The 25,237-nt window shown below is 41.7% G+C and overlaps 1 protein-coding gene across 1 annotated transcript in view; it reads right to left on the bottom strand.

The window, feature by feature from the left end:
* Positions 1 to 2,780: 2,780 nt before the first annotated feature.
* Positions 2,781 to 25,237, bottom strand: part of LOC123364254 (Y+L amino acid transporter 2-like) — a 37,091-nt gene continuing 14,634 nt past the window's right edge. The window contains exons 5-11 of the mRNA XM_045006199.1: positions 20,494 to 20,638; positions 18,713 to 18,836; positions 17,357 to 17,460; positions 14,803 to 14,899; positions 7,352 to 7,501; positions 4,419 to 4,602; positions 2,781 to 3,097 (exon numbers count right to left, since the gene is read on the bottom strand). Coding sequence (XP_044862134.1) covers positions 3,006 to 3,097; positions 4,419 to 4,602; positions 7,352 to 7,501; positions 14,803 to 14,899; positions 17,357 to 17,460; positions 18,713 to 18,836; positions 20,494 to 20,638 — 896 coding nt within the window. The 3' untranslated portion in view covers positions 2,781 to 3,005. The remainder of the gene's footprint in view (positions 3,098 to 4,418; positions 4,603 to 7,351; positions 7,502 to 14,802; positions 14,900 to 17,356; positions 17,461 to 18,712; positions 18,837 to 20,493; positions 20,639 to 25,237) is intronic.

The following is a 25,237-nucleotide window of genomic DNA, read 5'->3' on the forward strand; positions in this document are numbered from 1 at the left end:
CTTGTCTTGTCTGCAACTCAGCACAATTATTTGAAGATCATCCTGCAATTCAAGTAGGGCCTTACTTATTACTTTTCGAGAGCAAGATAACGTTGAAGGTAATGGAAAATTACCTCCTGGAATTTTAAGAAAGCTAACTGGGAGCTGTTTACATGTAAATGTACTGAATTTGTGAGTGATGACATAGACAATTTCAATGGTAATATAATAAAGGGATTAATAGCTACTGCCATATCTAGGATATTGAAGTATCCCAAAACTAAAAACTCATTTCCAGGTGGAATGAGGAGTGCAAAATGTCATTTAAAGGAAGGAACAAAGCCTATTAAAAAAAACCAACAAAAATACAATGAATAGTGAAGATCTAATGAAGTATAAAAGAAGTAAGGCAATAGTACAAATAATTATATATATATCTATAAAAAGAAAGAGTGCAGAAGGAAGTACTGTGGGTAGATAAACAAAGATACCAAGACATCAGAAGTATACAGGCAAATTACAATGAGTGGAATTCAGACTGAGAGTAGCCACATCCCAGGTGTTATGGGGAGTGACAACATAGTTAGAAGTTTTGATAATGGGAAAACAGAAATTCTAACGGAAACTTTCTAAGGGGTGAGTAATGATGAAAACCAAAGTGAAGTTTTCCTCCAGATTAAAAGACAATTCACTGAAGAGAGTCATGATCTATTATGTAAGATAATATTCACATATCTCTCTGAAATCACTTTGAGTGCTATCTTGGAACCAATTATCTCGGAAAAAGGAGTGATACTGGGAGGGTGGAAACATGCAGTAGTAATTCCAATATGAAAACTAGGCAAACTATCCACAAAAGAAAGAGTGCTGAAGGAAGTACTGTGGGTAGATAAACAAAGATACCAAGACATCAGAAGTAGGAGCAGCCCAGGGAAACAGTCGCAGGGTTTGGGACTGTGATGACACAGCAAGTGTGAAAAATTGGGACAAGGGGTTGGGGGGTAATAGGCACCTATATAAGAAAAAGCCCCAAATATAGGGACTATCCCTATAAAACCAGGACATGTGATCACCATACTAGTGACTGATAGGGGAACCTGGGCCCTCCCACTATTCTGGTTTCCAGCCCTACAATCAGCAGCCAAGGTCTTGGCTTTTCTTATATAGGTGCCTACTATCCCCCATCCCCATCCTGATTTTTCACACTTGCTATCCGGTCACCCTAGCCACTGGGGAAGTGGCCCAGCCCAGGCCAGGCACTGGAGCAGAAGACTACATAGAACTGTCATCCAGTGGGTCTTTCGTCCCTGGAAGGGTGAAAGGACTATAGTGACATGGCTGGAGGGCCAAGTCAGGAAGAGAGAGCATCCTGAATTGCAGGGAGAGAGAGATGGCAGGGTATGTAAATGATGACAGAAGAGGATGCCAGACGGGGTGAGAGCTGATCCCCCCAGGGCAGCCACAAAGAGGTGGCACCTGCTGTGAGTAACCCTGCCCCATTACAATCCTATTGCCCCCCCTCCCCACAGCTCTCTCCAAGTAGGCGATAATGAAGGATAATGTAGTACCCCCCCGCAAGCTAAAAGCAAGAGATCAGTTTAGGATCAGACGTCTTAGATTAATTGGAGCTACTGAAAGGAGCACTGATGACACTACAGACAGAATATTATATATATTCCAGTAGCATTATGGAAAGTAAGTGTAACACATCCTACAGGATGACAAAGTATCGTGTATATCAAGAAAGGCTAGAGGAATTGCCTCTGGGGCCTAAGTCCCAGATAGTTCTTTCTGGATGTTTATTTTCTCTTCTACGTTTTCAGGAGATAGATGCTTAGTTCCTTCCTAAATGAAAGTCAGTCAGGATATCTACTATGGTTTATGAGGCCACAATTTTTGATGTTTGTAGGCGAACACAGGCCCACTATAGAAAGGTGATGTGCTTACCCCTGAATGCACATATACGGAAGTAGAACTTGCAGCCTTTTTATCCTATTCCACGGCAAGCTGATCTGCAAGAGATCTAGCATACCTGTGACAACAACTATGTGAACTAATTTGTCATCTGAAATGCCTCTACTGCAAAAAGATGACAATTGTTGTATGTCCTCACATAAGGTTTAGCACAGAGCTTTTATTTTTCTTGTAACTGAATTAAATGTGTCTGCTGGGATCTGCTTAGGGGAAGATGGATTAGATTTTTTTTTGTTCTAGTGATGCATTTGTACCTTGAAAATGTTTGCTTGCCTACTTAAACCTTTTTGCTGAGAAACACATTTTCTAATTGCAATACAATTCTTAAATTTATATTGTGACTTTCTTCTCCCTCTGTATCTTTAGAAATGTGAATCTAATAAGTGGCTGATTTGCATTGTATTCTTTCATTTCTCAAGATTCTGCTTTGCACTGGCTAGATTTATTCCAAAAGGCTTGCAAAAACTAACACTTATGTAACATGAAGACAGGGCCGCCCAAGGGTTCAGGGGGCCTGGAGTTTTCTGTGGTGGGGGTCCCCCGCTGCCGAATTGCTGCCGAAGAACTGGCACTTCGGCGGCGGGTCCCGGAGCGGAAGGACCCCCTGCTGCCGAATTGCTGCTGAAGATGCTCCCGGGGCCTGGGCCCCGCGAGAGTTTTCCGGGGCCCCCAGAGCAAGTGAAGGACCCTGCTCCAGGGGCCCCAAAAAACTCTCGTGGGGGCCCCTGCGGAGCCCGGGGCAAATTGCCCCACTTGCTCCCCACTCTGAGCGGCCCTGCATGAAGAGCTTATTCATACAGTGCTTTATATTTTCAAAGCACTTCCCAATCACCAGCTCATCAATCAGCATTAATAAACAAAATTAGAAAAAAATCCTGTAGAACAGGGATTGGTAAATACCCTTGGCAGTGAAGGGGCTAATAAAATAAGCACAAAAATAATTAACATCAAACTGATGCACAGTGTAATTGTTGGTACTTTCGTGCAACCAACCCTACACAAAGAATTTCAGACACTAAAAATGCTTCAAGTATGCAAATGTCCAGACAACCCTATTCGGCTTTAGCTTCTGTCTGATCCACTTCAGTGTCCAAGTCTGTCAGACAACAGTAGAACAACATCTGAACATATTTTGTGGTTGTGGCTGCAAAATAAAAAAAACACATAGATGAGACAAAGTTACAATAGAACTTTGGTCTTTTATAAACTTTGCATCCAAGGATCTCAAAGCACTTTGCAAACTTTACTTAAGCTTTGCAACATCTCTGTGAGGGGGATTAAATCCATGTTTCCAACAAGTAAATCATTCACAGAGACATCAAAGCCCAGCTTTGAAATTCTTAATTTTTAATCAGCCCTTCACTGATGGAAATGTGTAAGAGCTGGGATCAAACTGAACAAGTTGCTCAGGATTGAGCCTTTCAAGACTAGCCTGTGAGTCAGTAGCAGAGAGATGCATAATCCTCTGCAGCTACTAGTTTCTGAACCTGAGTCCACTAAATTAATGATTTAATAATTTAGAAAACTTTCTGCTGATGTTTACATCAGCTCACATCAGTTTATTTATACAAGTTATGGCATCTGTCCCATCCTACACACAAACACATCCACTTTTTCAATTGTTTTTGGAAGAGAGCATCCAGAAATAAGCATGTGTACAGCCCTACAGGACCACCAATTTTTTCCCCAATGCAAATGTTAGCCCCTTACCAATCTCAAATATCCAACATTATAGCAGAATTCACATTTAAACTGAGTACCAAAATAGGTGGTCTCCTCTAACTCAGACACTACACTAATTGGTCAGTCAGCGAAACAATACAGTGATGTGGTACTTTCAGTCCTCCAGACCAAAAATGAGTGAGTTTAGTCTTTAGAGAAACAAGTTGGGTGAGGTAATATCTTGTTGGACCAACTTCTGTTGGTGGGAGACACAAGCTTTTGAGATTACACAGAGCTCTTCTTCAGTCTTCAACACTAGGAGGACTTTTGACAGAGCCAATGTAAATTATTCCTCCATAATGACTTATAGTTAAGTCATTATAATTAATGTACTGTAGGGTGACCAGACTGCAAGTGTGAAAAATCGGGATGGGGGTGCGGTAATAGGAGCCCATATTAAAAAAAAGCCCCAATATCGGGACTGTCCCTATACAATCGGGACATCTGGTCACCCTGATGTACTGTAATATTTTTACTGAATCTACATGCAGGAAAATTCTGTAAAGTTGCGTAGTTCAGGTTATTTTTTCCTCTAAAACATATAACAAAACACAGCAAATCTTCCTAGACATGTACTGTATTATACATTAAAAATTTCTGAGGGAACAAATTTTACAAAAAATCCAGAAAAAATAGCTATTTTTTTTTATGTTTTCTGAGAAGGTTCTCACAATTTATATTTACAGGTGCCTGCGTGTAGAGGTGTACATAATCACATACTAATGTAAAACTACATTGCTTACCAGAGAGCCACTGAAGACATTTAGGTTTCTTTTCAGATGGTAAATAAACTCCCAAATAATATGCAGGAATTCCAGAGAGGGCTATGCCAATTCCAATGAGGGTATTGATTGTATCGCTGTAGAGAGGAACCATGACCAGGAAAATGGAACATAAACAGTATACTACAGGAAAGAAGAGGCTGAGCTGCAGATACAAAAAGATCAACATGAATTAAAAGAAACAATGAAACATACTGTTGAAAAATGTGAGGCCTTACAAAGTGAAGCACTAATGAGGCCTGCCTGTAAGGCTTGCTCTGCCTGGACGAGGGAGAGGAGCTAAAATAGGGAAAGCTGCTACAGAAAGGAGTGGTGAAGAAGAGGTGGGTTGCTTCACCTCAGAGACTGCTGACAACAGAGACACATCAGCCAAGAGGGAAACACTGTCGTTAACGCCATATTGACCAGCTGTGAAGCAAGATGCCTCAAGATGAGAGGCTGGAGTTAGATCCTAATAAAAGACCATAGACCTATTAATAGGCCAAGTCCAAAGAGCTGAATCTAGAAAGATGGCCTGAGAGACAGGCCACCTTTCCCTTCACTGGAAAGAACCTTTCTTTTGTCTCTTTTCTGGTATAACTTGAGGACCCTTCATATGCTACAAAGTGGGGGGAAGGGCATTATAAATGACTTGAAGAGTCTGGAGGAGAACTGGGGGATTTCCCTCTGCCCCCCAGGTGTAAATACATGTGTGTGTCTGTATCTGTCCATCCTGTTTCCAGGACTGCACAAACTCAGCTCCAACTGACACTTATGGGAGATCCACAAATGCAATAAGAGCAAAGCACTGAAGCTGACCACTACCATGTAGGGAATTTTTTCGCTAAGCTTCTAGTGCAGAATTTTTATCATTTGTATGTCAGAAATTGAATGAACCCAGCTTGACTTTCAAGAGTCTAGCTAAGTGTGCAGAGATGGCAGTTAGAAACACACCATTTTACTTGTAAAATCAGCAAATCTGATATGGAAATAATTGGAAAACAAGTAGGGAAGCCCATAATAAACTTTTTTACAGATTCATTTCTTAAAGTAGAACCACACTTTGATACCTAGCCACTGTTCTCAAGAATGGCCTTTCAAAATGTCATGACATTTTAAGAGCTAGCTGTAACTTATAACAGAGAAAGAGTTTTTGTATAAATATTATTTTTATGTAAGTAAAATATAAATTAAGGAAAACAATCCACTGTGTGTGCACAAAACTCCATGTAAAAATGTGAGGTCAGCTAAGCAGGCAAAGAGTAATAGAAATTCATAAATTGGCACCCACAGACAGCTTATATAAACTCTCTAGGTGCAATCTTGGGTGTACTGAAGTCTATGGCAAAATTCCCATTGATTTTAATAAGGCCAGGATTTCACCCTCTCTCCTCTCTTCTGCCTATTATCTGGAGAGTTTGTAAATGAAGTGTGAAGACAGTAAGTTTTATCAAGGCTATTTGTTGTCAAGCAGGGCTGCATATGGTAAAGCGCGGAATCCAATAGTTCATTTTTACAACTTCAAGATTTGTGGGCTGCAGCAGACCCCTGAACAGCTTGTGTTTCATCGGTCTGATGTCCAACAGAAAGCGGAACTGGCTGGTCAAAAAACAGGAAAAAGATTGAGCAAAATTTCCCTTGTTGGTTGTTGTGATGTGGGTTTTTTGTGGTCTTTTTACATTCAAAATGTGAATGAAAGATCTTGTCAAACTTGAAATTAAAAAAAAATTGATTAGCTTTGGAGAATTAGAAAGTTTACTGGCTTTAGAGAATGTACTTCAATGCTGATTGTACACAGGAGTTCTATTTTTGTGGTAGATGCTGGATAGGAATCAAAACATTTCGCTCTTTAATAACACACAAACAAAAACCGATGCTGGTAAGGATGGTGCAGGAGACTGTGACAAGACAGAGTCAAAAATAAAAAGGTCTTTGGAAAAGCTCATGAAGGGGTATTAATTTATATTTTAAATTCACTTGGCTGACTGAATGTTACTGGGTAACACTCCTTTATTCTTGAAGTGTGTATAGGGTATCATTTCTTGGAGGACCCAAGTAGCATTAATACACGTCACTCTCCCACTACCATGTGTGTCTTGGATGGCAAAATATATATGGATGAAGGGAAGAGGAAGTAAGGTACTAGTCCTACAAACAAAGGAGAGGTGGAACTATTGTCTGGCAGCTCAGAATTTCCCAAACTATAAGAGGTGTAATCACACCTGAATACCAAACTGTGCCAGAGCCCTAGGCACCCTGTAACTATGGCAATGTAAAGATCCACTATGAGAAAAAATGACTAAACAAAAATAAGGGCCTATCCAGCTACACACTATGGACTAAGGAGCCTAGACAATTTCATTTTAAGAACGAAGAGGGTTTTAAGTTGAACAGAAGCAAAAATGAGTCACAAAAATCAATAAATGTCAATTTTCATACTATATATAACAAAAATGCCATAATAGATATCCTTCTGAGAGCTGGGATACATTTGGCTCCTTAACTTGTGACAGTGTGTGTTAAAAGGACTTTCGTGGCTAAAAGAGTAGCATATAAGGGAAGTTCTGACACATCCTTAGTACCAATACTCAGGGCTGGCTCCAGGCACCAGCGAAGGAAGCAGGTGCCTGGGGCAGCCAATAGCAAGGGGCGGCACTCTATACGTTACTGGGGCAGCACATCTTGGCCTGCGGTGGCAATTCGGCGGCGGGTCCTTTGGGTCCCTCTCTTCTTCTTCGGCGGCACTTTGGCAGCAACTCAATCGCTCCACTTGTAGTCAATCGGCTTTTTTATTTTTTTTTCTGCCACTTGGGACGGCAAAAAAGCTGGAGCTGGCCCTGCCAATACTGTAATGTATATACAAACAGATGCATTGACTGTATATTACATTTTATTTCCTTCTGTAATGTACTTACTTTAATAGGCCGTGGCCTATCAGGCTGAGTACGTCTCAGGTATATTAATCCTGCAACAGACAGCCCAACATACAGCCAGTAGTTGAAGCTGTAGTAATTAATGAGGAGAAAGACATCTTCCACAAGGAGGTAGAGCAAAGTCATTAAACCCTACAGACATAAAAGGGGGGGGGGAAGCCTTTTTAAGTAACAGAATAGTTTTCTTATGAAACAAAAACATACTATATATTAAGTACTATATATCAAAGGCCTGATTTTAGTGGTGCCGAGCTCCTAAGTTCCAACCGAAATCACTGTGAGCTGTGTTCTCAGAATCGCTAAGAAATCTGTAAGTGCACTGGTGGACAGTGCTCAGGGAATGGGCAGCTGTTCTATATTTTGTTTTCTCCTCACTGCGCAATGTGTGGCCCCATGCCGTTTTTACCTCACACCAGTCAAATCCTGGTCTGAAGACAGAACCTCATGGGCTTGTCTATGGTGCTCATTAGCATAGTATCTGATTGCTTCACAAACATTAGTTTATCATCACAACACCCATGGGAGGTGAGGGTGTCATATCCCCATCAGGGCCGGCTCCAGGCACCAGCCGACCAAGCACGTGCTTGGGGCGGCACCTTGGGGCAGGTCGGCGCTCGGTTTTTGGTTTTTTTTGGTTCGTCGAGGCAGCACTGGAGGGTTTTTTTTGTTTCAGTGGCGGAGCGCTCGGAGGGGCTGGGCTTCAGGCGGTGCGGTGCTTGGGTGGTGCGGGGCTTGGTGTGGCGCTGGGGGAGCGGGGGCTGGCGCGGCACTCGGAGGGGGGCGGGGGCTTGGGGCAGCGCGGCACTCAGAGGGGGGGGCGCAGCACGGTGCTCAGGGAGGGTGGGGCGTTGGCGCAGTGCTCTGAGGGGGGCGGGGCTTCGGGTGGTGCTCGGGGGGTTGGGCTTTGGGCAGCGTGGCGCTCGGGGGCAGGGCTTCAGGCAGCGTGGTGCTCGCAGGGGGGTATGGCGGGCGGTGCTCTTCTTTTTTGCTTGGGGCAGCAAAAAAGTTAGAGCCGGCCCTGATCCCAATTTTACATATGGGAAACTGAGGCATAGAGGAAATAAGGTCCAAAAATTTCCACCTATGTGGTGTCTAACTTGAGACACCTAGAACCTGTGTTGTCAGAGTTCTGAACATTATATAGCGCTCTCTATAAAGCACAGCTCTCATTGACTTCAGTTGCAGCGGTGAGTGCTCAACACTCCTGCAAATCAGATCCAGGGTCTCAAGTCAGGAACACAGAGCAAGAAGAACAGATAATTAGTGACCACCTGTGGGAAGTGTGGTTTAGGGACTTGCCTAGCATCACAGTGAAAACTCTGGCACAGGCAGGGATAGAATCCAGTTCTCCAGGGTGACATTCAGCTGCCTTAACCATGAGGCCATCTGTTCTCTTCCTGAAATCCCCCGGCTCATTCACAACTCCCCTTCCAACTTCTAAATTAGGCAAGGGCCCAACAAACAACCACCTCATTCAGAACACAGCCCTGATCTATCCCCAGAACAGATCCACTGTGGGCACTGAATGAGGTAGTAGTCCAGTAGTTAAAAATAGTATGTGATCATGCAATTAAAGACTGTATCGTAATGCATACAAAGGGGCACAGGCAGTTTTTCTGGCTTGCCCTAGCTTTTGAATGCTTGACTATGCAACCTTAATAATGTTCTTTTGATGTACTTTGTGTCTAATTTCCTCATTTTTAAAGAAGAAAACTGAAAAAAAATTCCATCATGTGGCATTATACTGACACCCACATGGTTCATCAGCCACATTGGAACCTTTGGACCCATTTCACAGACCTCTGCCACTTGAACTAGCAAAGTAACTGGTAGCAACAGTAGTTTGCCATCTGCTCTGTAGACCAGCACTAGAGGGGGATGAGACATCCACTTTGCCAGTGGATTTTACAGATATGCTGACAGCAGAGGAATGGCGAGACTCAGGAATCTTGGGTTCCATTCTAGGTGATGGAAGGGAGTGTTCTCTAGTGGTCACAGAGCCTTCTGCCTGCCCTCTCCTGCACCGCCAAGCTTGACTCCTGTTTCCCCAGCCCCTCCAATCTGTACCTATTCCAATCCTTGTCTTTCGCTCCTTCTCTTTGCCTACCAAGTCCCAGTCTCCACGCCTCAGACTTCTCGTCCCAGTCTCTCCTTGGCTCCAGCCTCCCCACCCCACTGGCTCACAGTCCAAGTCTCCTGGCCTAGCTAATCCTATTTTCTCTTCCCTCTCCCCTCCTCCACTCTCCAGTCCCAGTCTCATCAGACTCCTTATCCAATCTATTCCTTTCCCCCACCTGCCCTGCTCACAGGCCCACTCCTTGTCCTCTCTGCATTTGAGTCTGGAAGCTTATACCTCCATTCTGCCTGGGTGCCAGCAGGGTGGGGAGGTGGGGTGTCTTTGAGGCAATGTCTACACTGGGATAAAAGATGCTTGGCCTCGGGCTGCAAGAGTGGAGTGTCCTGGAGCTCAGGCTCCAGCCTGACCCTGAACATCTATGCAGCAATTTTGTTTTTTAGCCCCACAGTCTGAGTCCCACAAGCCCAGGTCAGCTGACCAGACAGCCACAGCCATGCCATGGGTCTTTTATCCCTGTGTACATGTACCCTACAAACATAAGAAAGACACTCCCTGCTCTCTGTTCTAGTGCCCAGCCCAGCCACAGCCCAAAACAGCCGGGAGCAGCCACTACAGGGAAAGTTCTGCTTCATCCCTGTTGCTCTGGGCTGGTGGAAGCATGGTCAATTGCTCTATGGGGATGGTCAGTCTGACTAACAGTAGGAGCTGTCTCTCTAAGCATGTATTAATGGAGACTCTGAAAAGGCTTATATCTTGGCCAAATTTGGGCAGATTTTCACATGGTCAGCAAAAGGCACATCCCTGACACAAAGGCCACTCCTCTACCAAATTTCATTTAATTGCTCCAAAGCACGCGAGCACTAGAGCTGTTCAAAATAAAAGTTTTAAAAAGGCACCAGGATTTTTTAAATTGGGCAAAACATTATCATTCCTTAGCCTCAATCTCAGAAATTGCTGGACTGTTTTGATGGAAATTTTCCAAAATATTGATGCCTGAGGCAGACATCTGGCATGTAAAATTTCAACCCAAATGGTTAAATTTTGGCAAAGTTATAAGCAACACTAACCAGAGCCTCATAATGGGGACCGTTAGGCAACCGCAGTAACAGTCGGTGCTACTGGCCCTGGATATATTTTAAGAGCATATTAAAATAGGGTACTCAGGCCTATACAACTTCCTACAATATCTCTCTGTCATGCTCCTTGCTCCCCTTAATGAATGCTTCTCCGAGGAATAGTCTGGGCTTTAAGTGTACCCTAAAGGTCACCAAATCTCTTGGTGAACCAAGAGAGGATGCAGTTCTGCAGACAATATATATATTTGACTAAAACATTAAGTAATTTACCTTTCATTTGTTTTCAAATCTATTAATATTTAAAGAGAAATTCTCTCCCTTGAATCCTATTTTTCTTCTCCTCATCATGCAATGATGTCATAATGATGAATTTGTAACATCACAATCATTTCCATGTTAACTGGCTGATGTCACAAATCCAAGACTATGACAACTTCAGTACAGGACCAAGAAGAAAACACAACATGGAGTTATGAAACAAAAAACCTAACTCTTATTAAGACATAAATATCAGAGAAAGTCACTGGCATAGTAACATGCTTCTTCTATCCAGTAAAATCTGTGTTAGTCACAGGGCTGGCTCCAGGCACCAGCGTTCCAAGCAGGTGCTTGGGGCGGCAATCTGCAAGGGGTGCCGAATTGCCGCCATGGAAGGCGGGGGCCGTCCATGTGCCATTAGGGCAGCACGTGCGTTTCCGCAGGGGCACCAATTTGGCAGCAGCTTCTATGTTCAGCTGCCCGTGGTGGCAATTCGGTGGCTTCTGTCTTCTGGCTGAAGCTGCCCCTGAATTGCCGCCGTCGTGGAAACACGCATGCCGCCCTAACGGCACACGGACTACCCCTGCTGTCTGCGGCGGCAATTCGGCGCGCTGCTTGGGGCAGCAAAAACAGTAGAGCCAGCCCTGGTTAGTGTCCACATTTTACAAGGAAACATCTGACTAAGGGACTACCTTAAAGTATCCCCCAAAATTTTCAAATGCAAACTTACCTTTACCAGGTGAGCAACTCACTAACATTACCAGGAACTGCCTATGTTTAGTCCTAGTCACAGCCAAATCCTCTTCTACAGCAGCGACTGCATTGTCACTAAAGCTCTGTGTGGGGCTAAGGAAGACACCTCACATGCTCATGAAATTAGAGATGTCAAAAAGGGATATTTCCTCCCATCTCCTTTTTAATTTTGAAAAATTTCAACCAGCTCGATATTCCCCATTTGTTTTGAATTTGGAAATTTGATCTGCGGCAAACAGTATCTGTGAACGACAAGTCGCACAAGCTGAACCATCCCATACTAGCCTATTTATATTCAGCATTTAAGAGTCCCAGGAGCTTTGTCATGGAATTGTTCAAGTAAACTGTAAGGCGACCTTTATGAAAAAACGTAGTCAGTCCTCTGGGTGATTACTTACCACAGGGTTCAATGTCATCACTCATTCTTTCTTTCTTTCTTTTTTCTATGGACTGCTAGATTTGTCAACTTTTCAAACTACTCATTTTATCTAATGTACTTTACTGATGTAGGGCTTGATCTTGTCCCACTGAAGTCAATGGGAGTTATGACATGAGCTTCTAGGGATGCAGGCCCTTAAATTTAATAGTAACAATAACAACAAAATATTTATATAATTATTTTGTATTCAAAGCACTTTACAAATATTAATCAGTCTTCACATCTCTCTGGTAAGGTAGGCAAATATGTATGGTTTTCCTCCTTTACAGAGGAGGAAACAGAGGCAGAGATGTTCAAGTGACTTGCCCAAAGCTAGAAGAAGAATCAATATCAGACCCATAATTAGAACTGAGGTGCTCCTAGCTCACAATCCACTGGACAATACTGGACAAGTCCCCTGGACAACACAATACAAGATTTTAACTTTTAAATATCTGCCTTCAAACAAACACTGTACAGTACATTGTATTCCTGTGCACTGAGAACAATTAAGCAAAGATTTCTCCCTCTAGAATTGTAATAGAATGTTCCTCTTTTTGAGCTTTCTACAAACAATTGGACTTCAATGAGAATTATGGTATTTGGCCCCAAAGACTGCAGAACTGAGTCCATATGTGAATGAGCCCTGAAATCTCTGAATCTTAACCACTGATTTATTAAAGAGCACAACTGAAGGAGTGCATTCTTCCCTCAATAAACACAGAAAACTTCTATTCTGATAAATGGGAATTCTGTTCAGATGTTAAGAGAACAAACCCTTCCCACTGATACACGTGTAATTCCCACTAGTGGGAATATTCAGACTCAAATGACTCATTCCTAGATTCCTACATTAAGGCAAAACAGGCTATAGAATTTCACCAAGTGAAATGAATAGTTTAATAATGCTTTATGATGGATTTTCCCCCTTCACTTTAATCTATTTGATTTCTGGATTAATACTTGCAATCATTTGTTCTAATTTTGTATTTTACAGCTCCCTGTCCCTGTGTCCCACAATCTCATTTACAATGAAACGTCACTCTCACTCCATAATATCTCATTTTAATTTGTAAATAAGATTTAAAAAATACCTATAAGTGCCCATCACAAAGAAGATTCCTTTGTGCAATTAGAGAACAAAGTAAATATGGATGTAAAAGTCTAACTTTAGGAACCCAATTTTAAATACTTAGATTCAAGTATTTTAAGTGCTGTGACAAATGTGTGTATATATTGTTTTAACATTCTTATATACTTTAGCACATGACTACATAAAGCATTCTTCATTGGGAAGCTGGTAGTATTTCATTGTGAGTCAATCTTCCTCTTACCCAAAACCAACTAAACTAATTCTCTTTTTAGTGTGTGGTATTCACCTGAGAATTTCAGTATGCGGCTTTGTGAATATGGAAACCCACACAAAGACTTAGGCTCAGGGCCGGCTCCAGACCCCAGCGTGCCAAGCGCGCGCTTGGGGTGGCATTTTGCCGGCAGGGCGGCAGGCAGCTCCGGCGGACGTTCTGCAGTCATGCCTGCGGATGCTCCACTGGAGCCGCGGGACCAGCGGACCTCCCGCAGGCATGACTGCGGAGGGTGTGCTGGTCCCGCGGCTCGGGTGGACCTCCCGCAGGCATGCCTGCGGATGCTCCACTGGAGCCGCGGGACCAGCGCACCCTCCACAGGCATGTCTGCAACAGGTCCCCCAGAGCCGCGGGACCGGCGACCGGCAGCGCACCCCCTGCAGCGTGCCACCCTGCTTGAGGCAGCCAAATTCCTAGAGCCGCCCCTGCTTAGGCTATGTATGCACTACATCTTACGTCGGTATCAGTTTAGTCAGGGGTGTGAATAAGCCACCTCCCTCAGTGGTGTAAGTAACACCGACCTAAGCACTGGTGTGGACAGTGCTATGTCGGCGGAAGAGTTTCTCTCGTCAACATAGCTACCACTGCTTGCGGGGACTGGAGTAATTAAGTTGATGGGAAAGATCTCTCGTGTCGGCATAGAGTGTCTGCACTAGCAGCTGCATTGGTACAGCTGTGCTGCTGTAAACTCCGTGGTTATGCATTTTAAACCTTCTCTTTTTTCTAACCTAGATCAGAACACAGAGACTAATTAATGTTAAATCCTGGCTAAACTGAGAATTTTTGTTGCAATATCCCATAAACCCCTACTGGTGATTTTATAACTAGTTTGGGCTGATTAACCCTACCCTCTGGGCCTGCTTCTCATTCACACTAAGATCACTTTACCTGGGTGCAGGGGCGGCTCTAGAAATTACACCGCCCCAAGCAGGGCGGCGCGCTCGCCGCCCTTCCCCGGTCCCGTGGCCGGGACAGAAGTGTCTGCGGCGGATGCGCTGGTCCCGCGGCTCCAGTGGAGCATCCGCAGGCATGCCTGCGGGAGCTCCGTCCAAGCCGCGGGACCAGCGCAGCCGCCGCAGTCATGCCTGCGGGAGCTCAAGCGGAGCCGCGGGAAGAGTGGACCCTCCGCAGTCATGCCTGCGGGAGGTCCGCTCGTCCCGGGGCTCCGGTGGACCTCCTGCAGGCATGACTGCGGAAGGTCCGCCAGAGCCAAATGCCGCCCTCCCGGGACAATGCCGCCCCACACGCCTGCTTGGCGCACTGGGGTCTGGAGCCGGCCCTGCCTGGGTGGCCTTAGTGTAAATGAGAATCAGGCCGTGTGGCTCCAACTGTTTTAAAAAACAATTTAGTTCAACTAGCCCTTTTGGGGAAACTTCCCCAGTGCAGACAGGCCTGGAGAAATTGAGTGTAAAGGGGATTCATAATACATTACCATTTGCAGATTCCTAAAATAGGGAGGAAAGAAGTGAAGAAGTACTGTTACTTACATTAAAGAAAAGAGCAGGGATTGGTGTGAAACACTTTATATGAATCAAACTCAAACTGTCAGGAAGGTGTCCTTCTCTGGCTCCAACATAAAAAAGCCTAACACAAAAGGAAAGAAAAAAGTCTAATTAGCCAAGCAGAGTCCTTCTGCTTTTCCACAAAGGCAGAACCAATTATATTTGTTGTTGTAGTAAACGTTTACGGAGAAAAATGCTTTTTTGTTGTAAGTACCATTCTTTTGTCCACCTTTGCCTTTCACTGGATAATAGACAGTGCTAGTGTACATGCCAGGGCACAAAAAGTCTCCATCAGTAAGGAATGATTTGACTTAATGTGACAAATGTAGATCAGACTGCTAGGTACTCAGAAGACTGCACTCGCCCCATTTTAAGTAGTCCTTCGTTTGAGAGTTCCTATAATAAAATCTGTGCTACTGAAAATAGTACTTCACTGCAAGCATATGATTATTGTAGAAACATTGCACATTGCATTAAATATTCTTGAAAGAACTTCCTGTAGCCTGAAATATACTGAATACTATTTGCTCATATAATGTCAAAAGTCCTACCGGGACTATCAAAAGCCACCACAATGCTTAGAGAGGGGCAATTTGACAGCAAAAAAGTATATAGTCCAGTCCAATCCTCTGTGCTGAGCATGCTTTCTTTTTAGAGGGGAGCCATATCTGCACCTTTGCATAGGTGAACAAGCTCCATGCAGTCCTTTAGATTGTAAGCTCTTTGGGACAGGGATAGTCATTTACTATATGTTGGCACAGCCCTAGCACAAAGGGGCTTTGACCTGGTTTGCCTCTAGTCACTAGCACAATGTTTAACTAACTAACTAATTAACTAAATAATGCACTGTGAATAGCAGTGGGAGGGAGAATATAAGTTTCAAACAAACAGCATTGGAATGTTCTGGACTGTCTCCTGAATTTGGTTCTTTCATATTTATAGCTGTAGACACAGAAGATAAGACCTACAGTATTATAGCTGCATCTTGGTTTTAAGTGTTTTGGTTTTTTCCAAGTGTCTCAAGTATACACCTGTCCACAGACAATATGCAATTATGCTAAATACTTAGCTATAAAGCATTAAATATTTATTTCAACGCTAATAGTTATTAATCCAAAATATTAAAAACTTAATTTAGATTCAGATTAACTTGCAGCTATATACAGCAAATTCACCACATCTGTTAGGCCAAGGGCAGTGCTGCTCCCCACAAATGAATGATATCTCCACACTAAATTTGCATATTCTGAATTATTTTGCTTTGGCATTACAGAAAGATGACCATGGAACTACATGATATTATTGGACAAAGATGGTGCTAAATGATGTCCCTATATCCTTGGATTGTGGCATTCCTTCAGGTTTGGTACTTCTAATGTATTCATGCACATGGCAACATTAGCAGAATTTCAATTCTGTTGAATAGGATCCGTGTCAAATTTATGAGATTGATGGTAGATATCTATGAAAGTTCAATTCTGGTTTGACTGAAAGGAATTTTTTTTCCTTAGGTGGTCCTTGTTTTTCTGTTTAAAGCAGTTCCAATACTGTTTATTATTTATGAATTATCAGCAGGAACTATTATTGGATCAGTTTCAAATATCACAATATAGCAATATCCAGCATGACAAATGTCTTTGACAGATGAAAAAGGAAGAATACAAATGTTCTTCAATGTAATGCAAATAAATTTGGACTATTAATTGACTCTAAAATAACACCTCTACTCAGTCATGCTATTTCTCACTGGAATCTGGAGGTGTGCTCAGAGACCTTTGATTTATTTATTCAGATTTTACCCCACAAGCTCTCTGAGCCACAGAGATTTGCACCAGACTTTACATATAAATAAAAGAAGAGAGGCGCATGCCCTGAGCGGCTTACAATCATAGGGCCACGCTATGGCAGCTAATTACTGCTTGGCAAAGGAGGCTGTGCTGAGCTGTTCTGCTGCAGCCAGGGCACCTGGAAACATTATGCCAAGACATGAGTGTACCTCATACAATGCTTCCCAAAGGACCCCACCACGGAGGGGTAGTGAATCTGCTGTGTCACTAACTAGAAGGGGCAGTATACACAGAAGGACAATTTTACAAGGCCTTCTCCCTACCATTCCTCATTTCTTATGGGATGGTTCACTCCCCAGTTGGCACTAATAGGGAACATTCTTTGTGCACCAGGAATGCAACTGGTGTCAGCCATGCATGGGAGTCTTACACCCTCCCTCCCTAGACCTGCCCCATCTTTACCCTAAATTTCTTGTAGCAAGTCTGCCAGTCAAGTTAGACCAAAGTGATAGAAAGAAACTCAACAGTCACTCCTGTTAACATTCTACTGCTACCTTTAGACTGCATCCTTAAGATTATAGAGTGCATTACTTTTATCCTACAATACTAAACACCTGAAATGGAGATAGTCACAGATTCTTAACTTCAGCAGGTCCCACTGCAATGTATTGTTAAATGATGCCACTTACTACAAAGTGCTATTGATTGCCCTTTGAGTACTGCCTGCCTTTTATGTGTCTGATGTTTCATACCTGGAAGCTGCAATAGTTGATGAGTTTAATCCACCATAACAGGACATGGCCACTGCAATAGGAATTATCCACTTAGCATAACCAAGGGTTTCATTACCAAATGTCTGCAATAGAAAAGAAAGAGCATGAGGCTAATTACATTAAATATGCAATGACAGCCTTGCAAAACTGTCAGGAAAATTTATCCATCCAAGCACAGAGTCTCCTAGCCCATTCTTTACCATGATGATAATGAAAACTGCTCCTGCTGAGTGGGTGATGGGAGTTTTGAAAGGCTGATCAATGCTAAGATAAATCCTACATTTGCATTAAAACAAAATTGGATTTTTGTTAATTTCTGTGAATTGGATTTGAAACAGTGATTTTCATGCAGATTAGGATGTATAAATCAATTGTTGAATTGTGTGTTAATAACTATAGACTTTCCATAGTGTATAATATGTTGGCTATATTTGTTTGTATTTTGGGGGTGTGAAATGCTAATAAAAGTTTGAGCAGCGCTTAGCAACAATTTGTCTCAAAACTATTTCTGTCAGTGTAGAGTGTTCAGTGACAATATTGGACATCATTGTGGAAGCAGGGAAAGAATTAATAAGGATTTGAAGGGGATCTTAATACATGTCAGTCAGTTAGCAAGAGTTAGCCCAGCTGTAACCCTAATGACGTGAGACTTCTAGAAGCAAGGATAGCGTGAGACATAGGGAAAGAACTGTGTACAACGTTATTACGACCTTGTAACTGATAACCAAATATGCAGGCTTGCTTTTCTTAGGAGTGAGACAAACAAGATAGCAGAATGGCTTATGTATAAACAAAATGTAGTTGTTGCTCTCTATTGTCTGTATTATTGCTAGTTATTGTCTGTAACAAAAGTATAAAGGCTTGCTGTAATTGTTTACCAGTTGAGAGACCTGTCCAGGACTGGGGCGACCCTGTGTCCTATGGCACTTTCTCCCTCCATTGTAATTACTGGAGAAATAATAAAGTATTTGATTTTGCTGCACCCAAACAAAAAAGCGAGAACTGAGTTTTTCTCCGACATCATGAAGTAGAACTATAGTAAAATTGGTTTATTTAAAACAACCGCTACAGCTAGGTCATTGTTAGGATCAGGATTTACAGAGATTATAAAATGGTTTAACAAGCATCAGTTCACAAAGAGATATGCACTATGTCTGAGTCATCACAGTGTACTGGTGTTATTACACAGGAACAAGTAGTTATAGCTATTAAACACACACACATGAAACACCTTAATTGACAGGGTAAGAAATCTGTATAGGGGACCAAATGAGAATCTTCCACAGCATTATACATATTATAAACATTTGCCTTAATAAACTGCACACAACTTACCACTGCCACTGCATCACTTGTTAGGAGAGCTGGCATGTCCAAAACTACATAGTATGCTATGTTAGTCAGCAAGTAAATAATGGTCACAATAGGCATTGAAATTGCAATTGAGAGGGGTAGATTCCTACAAAGAGAGAGAGAAAATGGTATTGCATCATATTAAAATGAGAAATGCTCCTCCCAAATACAAGTGGGTGAGGTAATATCTTTCATTGGCCCAGCTTTTGTTGGTGAGGGGGACAAGCTTTCGTGCTTACACAGAACTTTTCTGCAGGTGTGGGAAACATATTCAGGCTTGCTCCACAGGTTGATATAAGCTGCCAACCTAGCTGCGGAAGTGTCTTCACTTAAATTTGGCTGCTGTCAATGTATGTGCCTTTCCATGCTGATTTAGGCTATGTCTACACTTTCCAAAGTAATCTAGTATCGAATATTACCCCTAAGAATTTGAACCTTTTAACCTTTAGGCGTAGACCAGGCCTTGGAAATGAATGTTTCCAGAACACTAGTATAACTCTTTTGTTGCCCCCGTTTATTATTACAATTGATTTTGGCTCATTTCCTCAAAAGTAAAATACAGCACTGGCTGACCAAAAAAAAGTGGGAATTTCAAAGGGCCTGTGGAAATTAGGCACCCAGATCTTATTCATTTTCAGTGGAAGCTGGGTGCCCTAATTCCTTAGGTGCCTTTGAAAATCCCATCCTAAAAAGTAAAGAAAATAATGTCACATATGGAGCTATTGACTTTTTGATATAATACATCTGAAGAGATGAAGGGAAATCACATAGTGGTATGGTGCTTAGTAGGTCTTTTCAAAAGCTAAGAATTTTTTTATAGATAGTTGTCATAAACAGATAGTTAAGGGTTAAGGTCTCTTTTACCTGTAAAGGGTTAACATGCAGTACCTGATAACCACCTGACCAGAGGACCAATCAGAGACAAGATAATTTCAAATCTCTGTGGAGGGAAGCCTTTGTCTGTGTTCTTTGTTAGAGTTCTCTTTTTGGATCTAAGAGAGGCCAGACATGTCTCCAAGTTCTCCTGGAGTAGTTCCTACTATTCAATAGTGAGTATTAATTAGAAAGGCGGATTAGTCTTATAATTTGATTTCTACATTTGCAATTGTGTGGTTGCTGAAGGAAATTCTTTATTTCTGTTTGCTGTTACTTTGCTTTTACTGAGAAAGAAAGGAGGGGGGATTCTCTCCAGAGATTGATAAGTTTAGACCCTGTAATTTTTGCATCTTGGGTTACAGAGACAAGTTACTTTCTTTTTATTCTTTAATAAATCTTTTCTGTTAAGAACTTGGTTGACCTTTCCTTGGGTGGATTCTCAGAGAAAGGGGAGGAGGGAAGCATCCCTCTGTAGTGGATCCCGGTATCTCTCCTAGAAAAAGGGAGGGGGGAGGAAGCAGGGGAGAATGGTTTATTTCTCCTGGGTGTAAGAACTCCATGGATTTGGGGCTCTTGGGATCCCCAAGGATTTTGGGGAAGGACTGTGTCCCAATCCACGTACCTGATTGGGTGGTGGCAGCTTTTACCAGATCTAAACTAGGATTTTTAGTTTAGAGGGAAACCAGTGCAGGTCCCCATTTTGGAACCCAACAGCTCCAAGTGGGGGTGAGACCTATGACAATAGTAGTTTGATTAATTTCAAAATTAGGACCTCCACCCCACAAAATACACACTGAACTCATCCATTGAGTTATTGAACAATTTATCTTGTCATGGTTTCATAATCTTTGTAACACTCTTTGGGGGATTTGAGAGTATGCACAAACCTTTCAGGATTCCTCATCTCCTCAGTGACATAATTCAGGGTATCCCATCCAGAGTAGGAAAAGAGGGCTGAATACAGGGCAAGTGCTATACATCCTACATCAGTTGTTGAACCTTCAAATGGAGCTTTAAGATTTTCTGTTTCTCCTATGTAAATATTATAAAGCAGTTATAGGTTATGTTTAAATGTTTTTCTATGCTATCTACTTTAAGTATATACACTTCAGCTAAACAAAATAAAACAAAAGCTACTGTTCTCAGACCATAATAAAACCTTTTTAAAATATATAGGAGAGTGTCACCAGTGGATTGGATGGGAATCAGGAGGCTACAGTTCTATTCCTGGCCCCTTCTCTGACTTGCTGTGCGACTCACGTCATGTCACATCTGGGCCTCAATTTCCCCATCTATAAAATGGGGATAATTATAGTTACTTTCTTTTTTAAAGCACTTTGAATTCTATGGATAAAATTGCTATATAAAAGCATAATATCATTTTTAAAAGTTAATTTCTGTAATGCATTTATTAATGTGAAATCTGATATGATGTAATTTTAATTATCTACAGATATCTTTGTAGATTTATCTAAGCATCCAGCAGGGGAAAAACTCCTGGGGTCCAGGTTTTCATTAGCATGCTAAAGAAACTGGTTTGAATAAAAATGTTTACCTCAAATACCCAGGAAAAGTGGAAGTGGAGGAAAAACTTAAAATTACCAAATATGCAGAAGGAAATTGAAAAATCACTTATGAATAGAAATGGAATTATGTATTATGGGTGAGACGAGCATTCAGACACTTTACTCAGTTAGGAGCAAAGGGAAGCCTTCTTTATAAAGTCACCCTGGACACTAAGAAGGTAGTTAAATATGTGGAATTCATGGGTTACACACAAGCAGTAAGCTATGGAGACTGACAGCGTAAAGTTTGCAGCTACTACTGTTTCACCTTTGTAACAAAATCTCATATACAGTTACTGTTAGAATTGGGATAGGTGGGGTTAAATCATAGGATCCATCTACACTCCATGGAGAGGGACTGCAGATGGGGGATCTGTGCTGACAGAGAGACACCTCTGACTTTAGTGGTATCAAAACAGAGTGACAGGGCCAAGAAATTTACCTTCTAAAAACAGCATGGTTTCAAAATCATAAACATTCATGATGTCCAAAAAATAAACACATTTGACTATATCAGGAATACGGAAGCTAGGGAAAAACATAACTGTTCTCAGTAAAATAACTGCTGAGTGAAAGAATGTTGACCTGATCACAAATTCCTCTGAGTTTCCTTCATTGTTCTCCCCAACTTCCTTTTGCTTCCCCATTTGAATAACCTGAATCTATTTAGATATAATATAGATTAGGTTATGCTCATCCCCTACTAGTTTAGGGCTTGTCTACACTTACAACACTGCAGCAGCTGTAGCGATTAGTGAAGATGGACAGTGTCTCCTGTTGGTGTAGGTAATCCACCTCCCTGAGAGGCGGTAGCTATGTCGACAGGAGAAGCTCTCCCATCGACGCCGTGCTGTCTACACTGGGAGTTTGGTCACTATAAAGCATCACTCAGGTGTGTAGATTTTCCATACCCCTGAGCAACGTAGTTATACAGACATAAGTTCATAGCGTAGACTAGGGCTTATCACAAGGATCGGCAACCTTTGGCATGCGGCCCATCAGGGAAATCTACTGGCAGACCGGGATGGTTTATTTACCTACAGCATCCGCAGGTTTGGCCGATTGCAGCTTCCACTGGCCACGGTTCGCCGTTCCAGGCCAATGGGGGCTGTGGGAAGCAGCATGGGCTGAGGGATGTGCTGGCCGCTGCTTCCCACAGCCCCCATTGGCCTGGAACGGTGAACCGCAGCCAGTGGGAGCTGCGATCGGCCAAACCTGCAGACGCTGCAGGTAAACCATCCTGGCCCGCCAGTGGATTTCCCTGATGGGCCATTTGCCAAAGGTTGCCGATCCCTGGCTTATCAGATGACTTGACTCCCACTGAACGCTCTTAGCATTCTTCATTCACAACAATAACATTTGCTACCCTTCCATCTCTGTTTTCCTAGCCAGATTAGAAAATATAGCAGAGAATGACTGTCAGCAATATTCTCCTCCCCCATTCTCACTCCTTGTCCTTAGAGCTATGTTCAGCAGTTTGCTTCTGATCAGAGCTGACAGGTCAGAGACATCTCACATATTCTGACCTACTAAGGCCTGTTTACACACAAAAGCTATACTACTTTTCCTGTGCCGGTATAAATAGTTCAGCTCCCTGAGCATGGAGACAGTAATATCGGTATAAAAGTGTTTGTGCCAGTGTAGCTTATTTCTGAACAGGGACAACAAATTACTTATTTGTTGCTTATCTATTTCTATTAGTCTGTCTTGTCTTTTAGAGTGCTAGCTCTTCAAGAGGTATGTGGTAATACGGTGATGAGCACAATGGAGTTTATAATCCTGGTTGGACCCTGGTTCTCCCAGAATACAGATAATAAAATATCCTAAACCCTGTCTTTATTATAGGCCTCGGTCCAATAACATTTTCTCTTCTATTAAACTGAAACTCCTCAGTCCTATCTACATTATGGTAAAAAAAGTGACCACATAAAATGGTCCCTACATATGCCACAGGACTGCTCCCTGTACGTATTGACTAGGGCTGTCGATTAATCACAGTTAACTCACACAATTAACTCAAAAAAATGAATCACAATTAATTGCCGTTTTAATTGCACTGTTAAACAATAGAATACCAATTGAAATTTATTAAATATTTTGGATGTTTTTCTACATTTTCATATATATTGTATTCTGTGTTGTAATTGAAATCAAAGTGTATATTATTTTTATTACAAATATTTGCATTGTAAAAATGATAAAAGAAATAGTATTTTTCAATTCACCTCATACAAGTACTGTAGTTCACTCTCTTTGTCGTGAAAGTGCAACTTACAAATGTAGATTTTTTTGTTACATAATTGCACTCAAAAACAAAACAATGTAAAACTTCAGAGCCTACAAGTCCACTCAGTCCTACTTCTTGTTCAGCCAATCTCTAAGACAAACAAGTGTGTTTACATTTACAGGAGATAATGTTGCCTGCTTCTTATTTACAATGTCACTTGAAAGTGAGAACAGACATTCACATGGCACTTTTGTAGCCAGCACTGCAAGGTATTTATGTGCCAGATATGCTAAACATTCATATGCCCCTTCATGCTTCGGTCACCATTCCAGAGAACATGCTTCCATGCTGATTATGCTTGTTAATAATATAATGCTAAAAAAAGAATGCATTAATTAAATTTGTGACTGAACTCCTTGGGGGAGAACTGTATGCTCCCTGCTTTTTTACCTGCATCCCGCCATATATTTAATGTTATAGCAGTCTTGGATGATAACCCAGCACCTGTCGTTCATTTTAAGAACACTTTCACTGCAGATTTGACAAAAGAAGGTACCAGTGTGAGATTTCTAAAGATAGCTACAACACTTGATCCAAGGTTTAAGAATGTGAAGTGCCTTCCAAAATCAGAGGGATGAGGTGTGGAGCATTCTTTCAGAAGTGTTAGAAGAGAAACATTCCGATGCGGAAACTACAGAACCCGAACCACCGAAAAAGAAAACCAACCTTCTGCTGGTGGCATCTGACTCAGATAATGAAAGTGAACACATGTCAGTCTGCACTGCTTTGGATTGTTATTGAGCAGAACCCATCATCAGCATGGATGCATGTCCCCTGGAATGGTGGTGGAAACATGAAGGGACATATGAATTTTTAGCGCATCTGGCATGTAACTATCTTGTGACTCTGGCTACAACAGTGCTATGAGAATGCCTGTTCTCACTTTCAGGTGACATTGTAAAAAAGAAGCAGACAGCATTAACTCCTGAAAATGTAAACAAACTTATTTGTCTGAGTGATTGGCTGAACAAGAAGTAGGACTGAGTGAACTTGCAGACACTAAAATTTTACATTGTTTTATTTTTTAATGTATTTTTTGTACACAATTCTAGATTTGTAAGTTCAACTTTCATAATAAAGAGACTGCACTACAGTACTTGTATTAGGTGAATTGAAAAATACTATTTCTTTTGGTTTTTTTACAGTGCAAATACTTGTAATAAAAAATAAATATAAAGTGAGCACTATACACTTTGTATTCTGTGCTGTAATTGAAATAAATATATTTGGAAAATGTAGAAAACATCCAAAATATTTAAATAAATGGTATTCTATTATTGTTTAAAAGTGAGATTAATCACACGATTAATTGCGATTAATTTTTTAAATCACTTGACAGCCCTAATATTGACACATTTATGGCTGCTTACTTTTCTGACAAAAATAATTTTTTACTATTTTTTTTTACATTTGTTAGCATTGCAGAGTTTTATCTGTGTGAGAGCAAGTCTGCAAAATGAACCTGGGATCTGAAATTTGAGCAATCCTCTTTCTGATTCACACATCATCACTAGCAATAAAGATTCTGCAAATGGAATTTAGTTAGCAATTCTGCTGATGATGCACAAGCCAGAAAGCACGTAGTTTGCATTTCATATCCCAGGTTAAGTTTGCAGAGCTGGCATTTATTTTAAAAAAATCTAGTAGTTGGAACCTGAGGAAAATTTGATCTGGAACCATTGACAGCCAACAAATATGCTCTAGAAAGCAGAATAATGTATTAGATTATAACCATGTTGTAATCCCTATTCATCCTCTACAACTAAAAATGGACCAAGG

Source organism: Mauremys mutica, chromosome 2 (assembly GCF_020497125.1).
Source record: "Mauremys mutica isolate MM-2020 ecotype Southern chromosome 2, ASM2049712v1, whole genome shotgun sequence".
Taxonomy (NCBI): Eukaryota; Metazoa; Chordata; order Testudines; family Geoemydidae; genus Mauremys; species Mauremys mutica.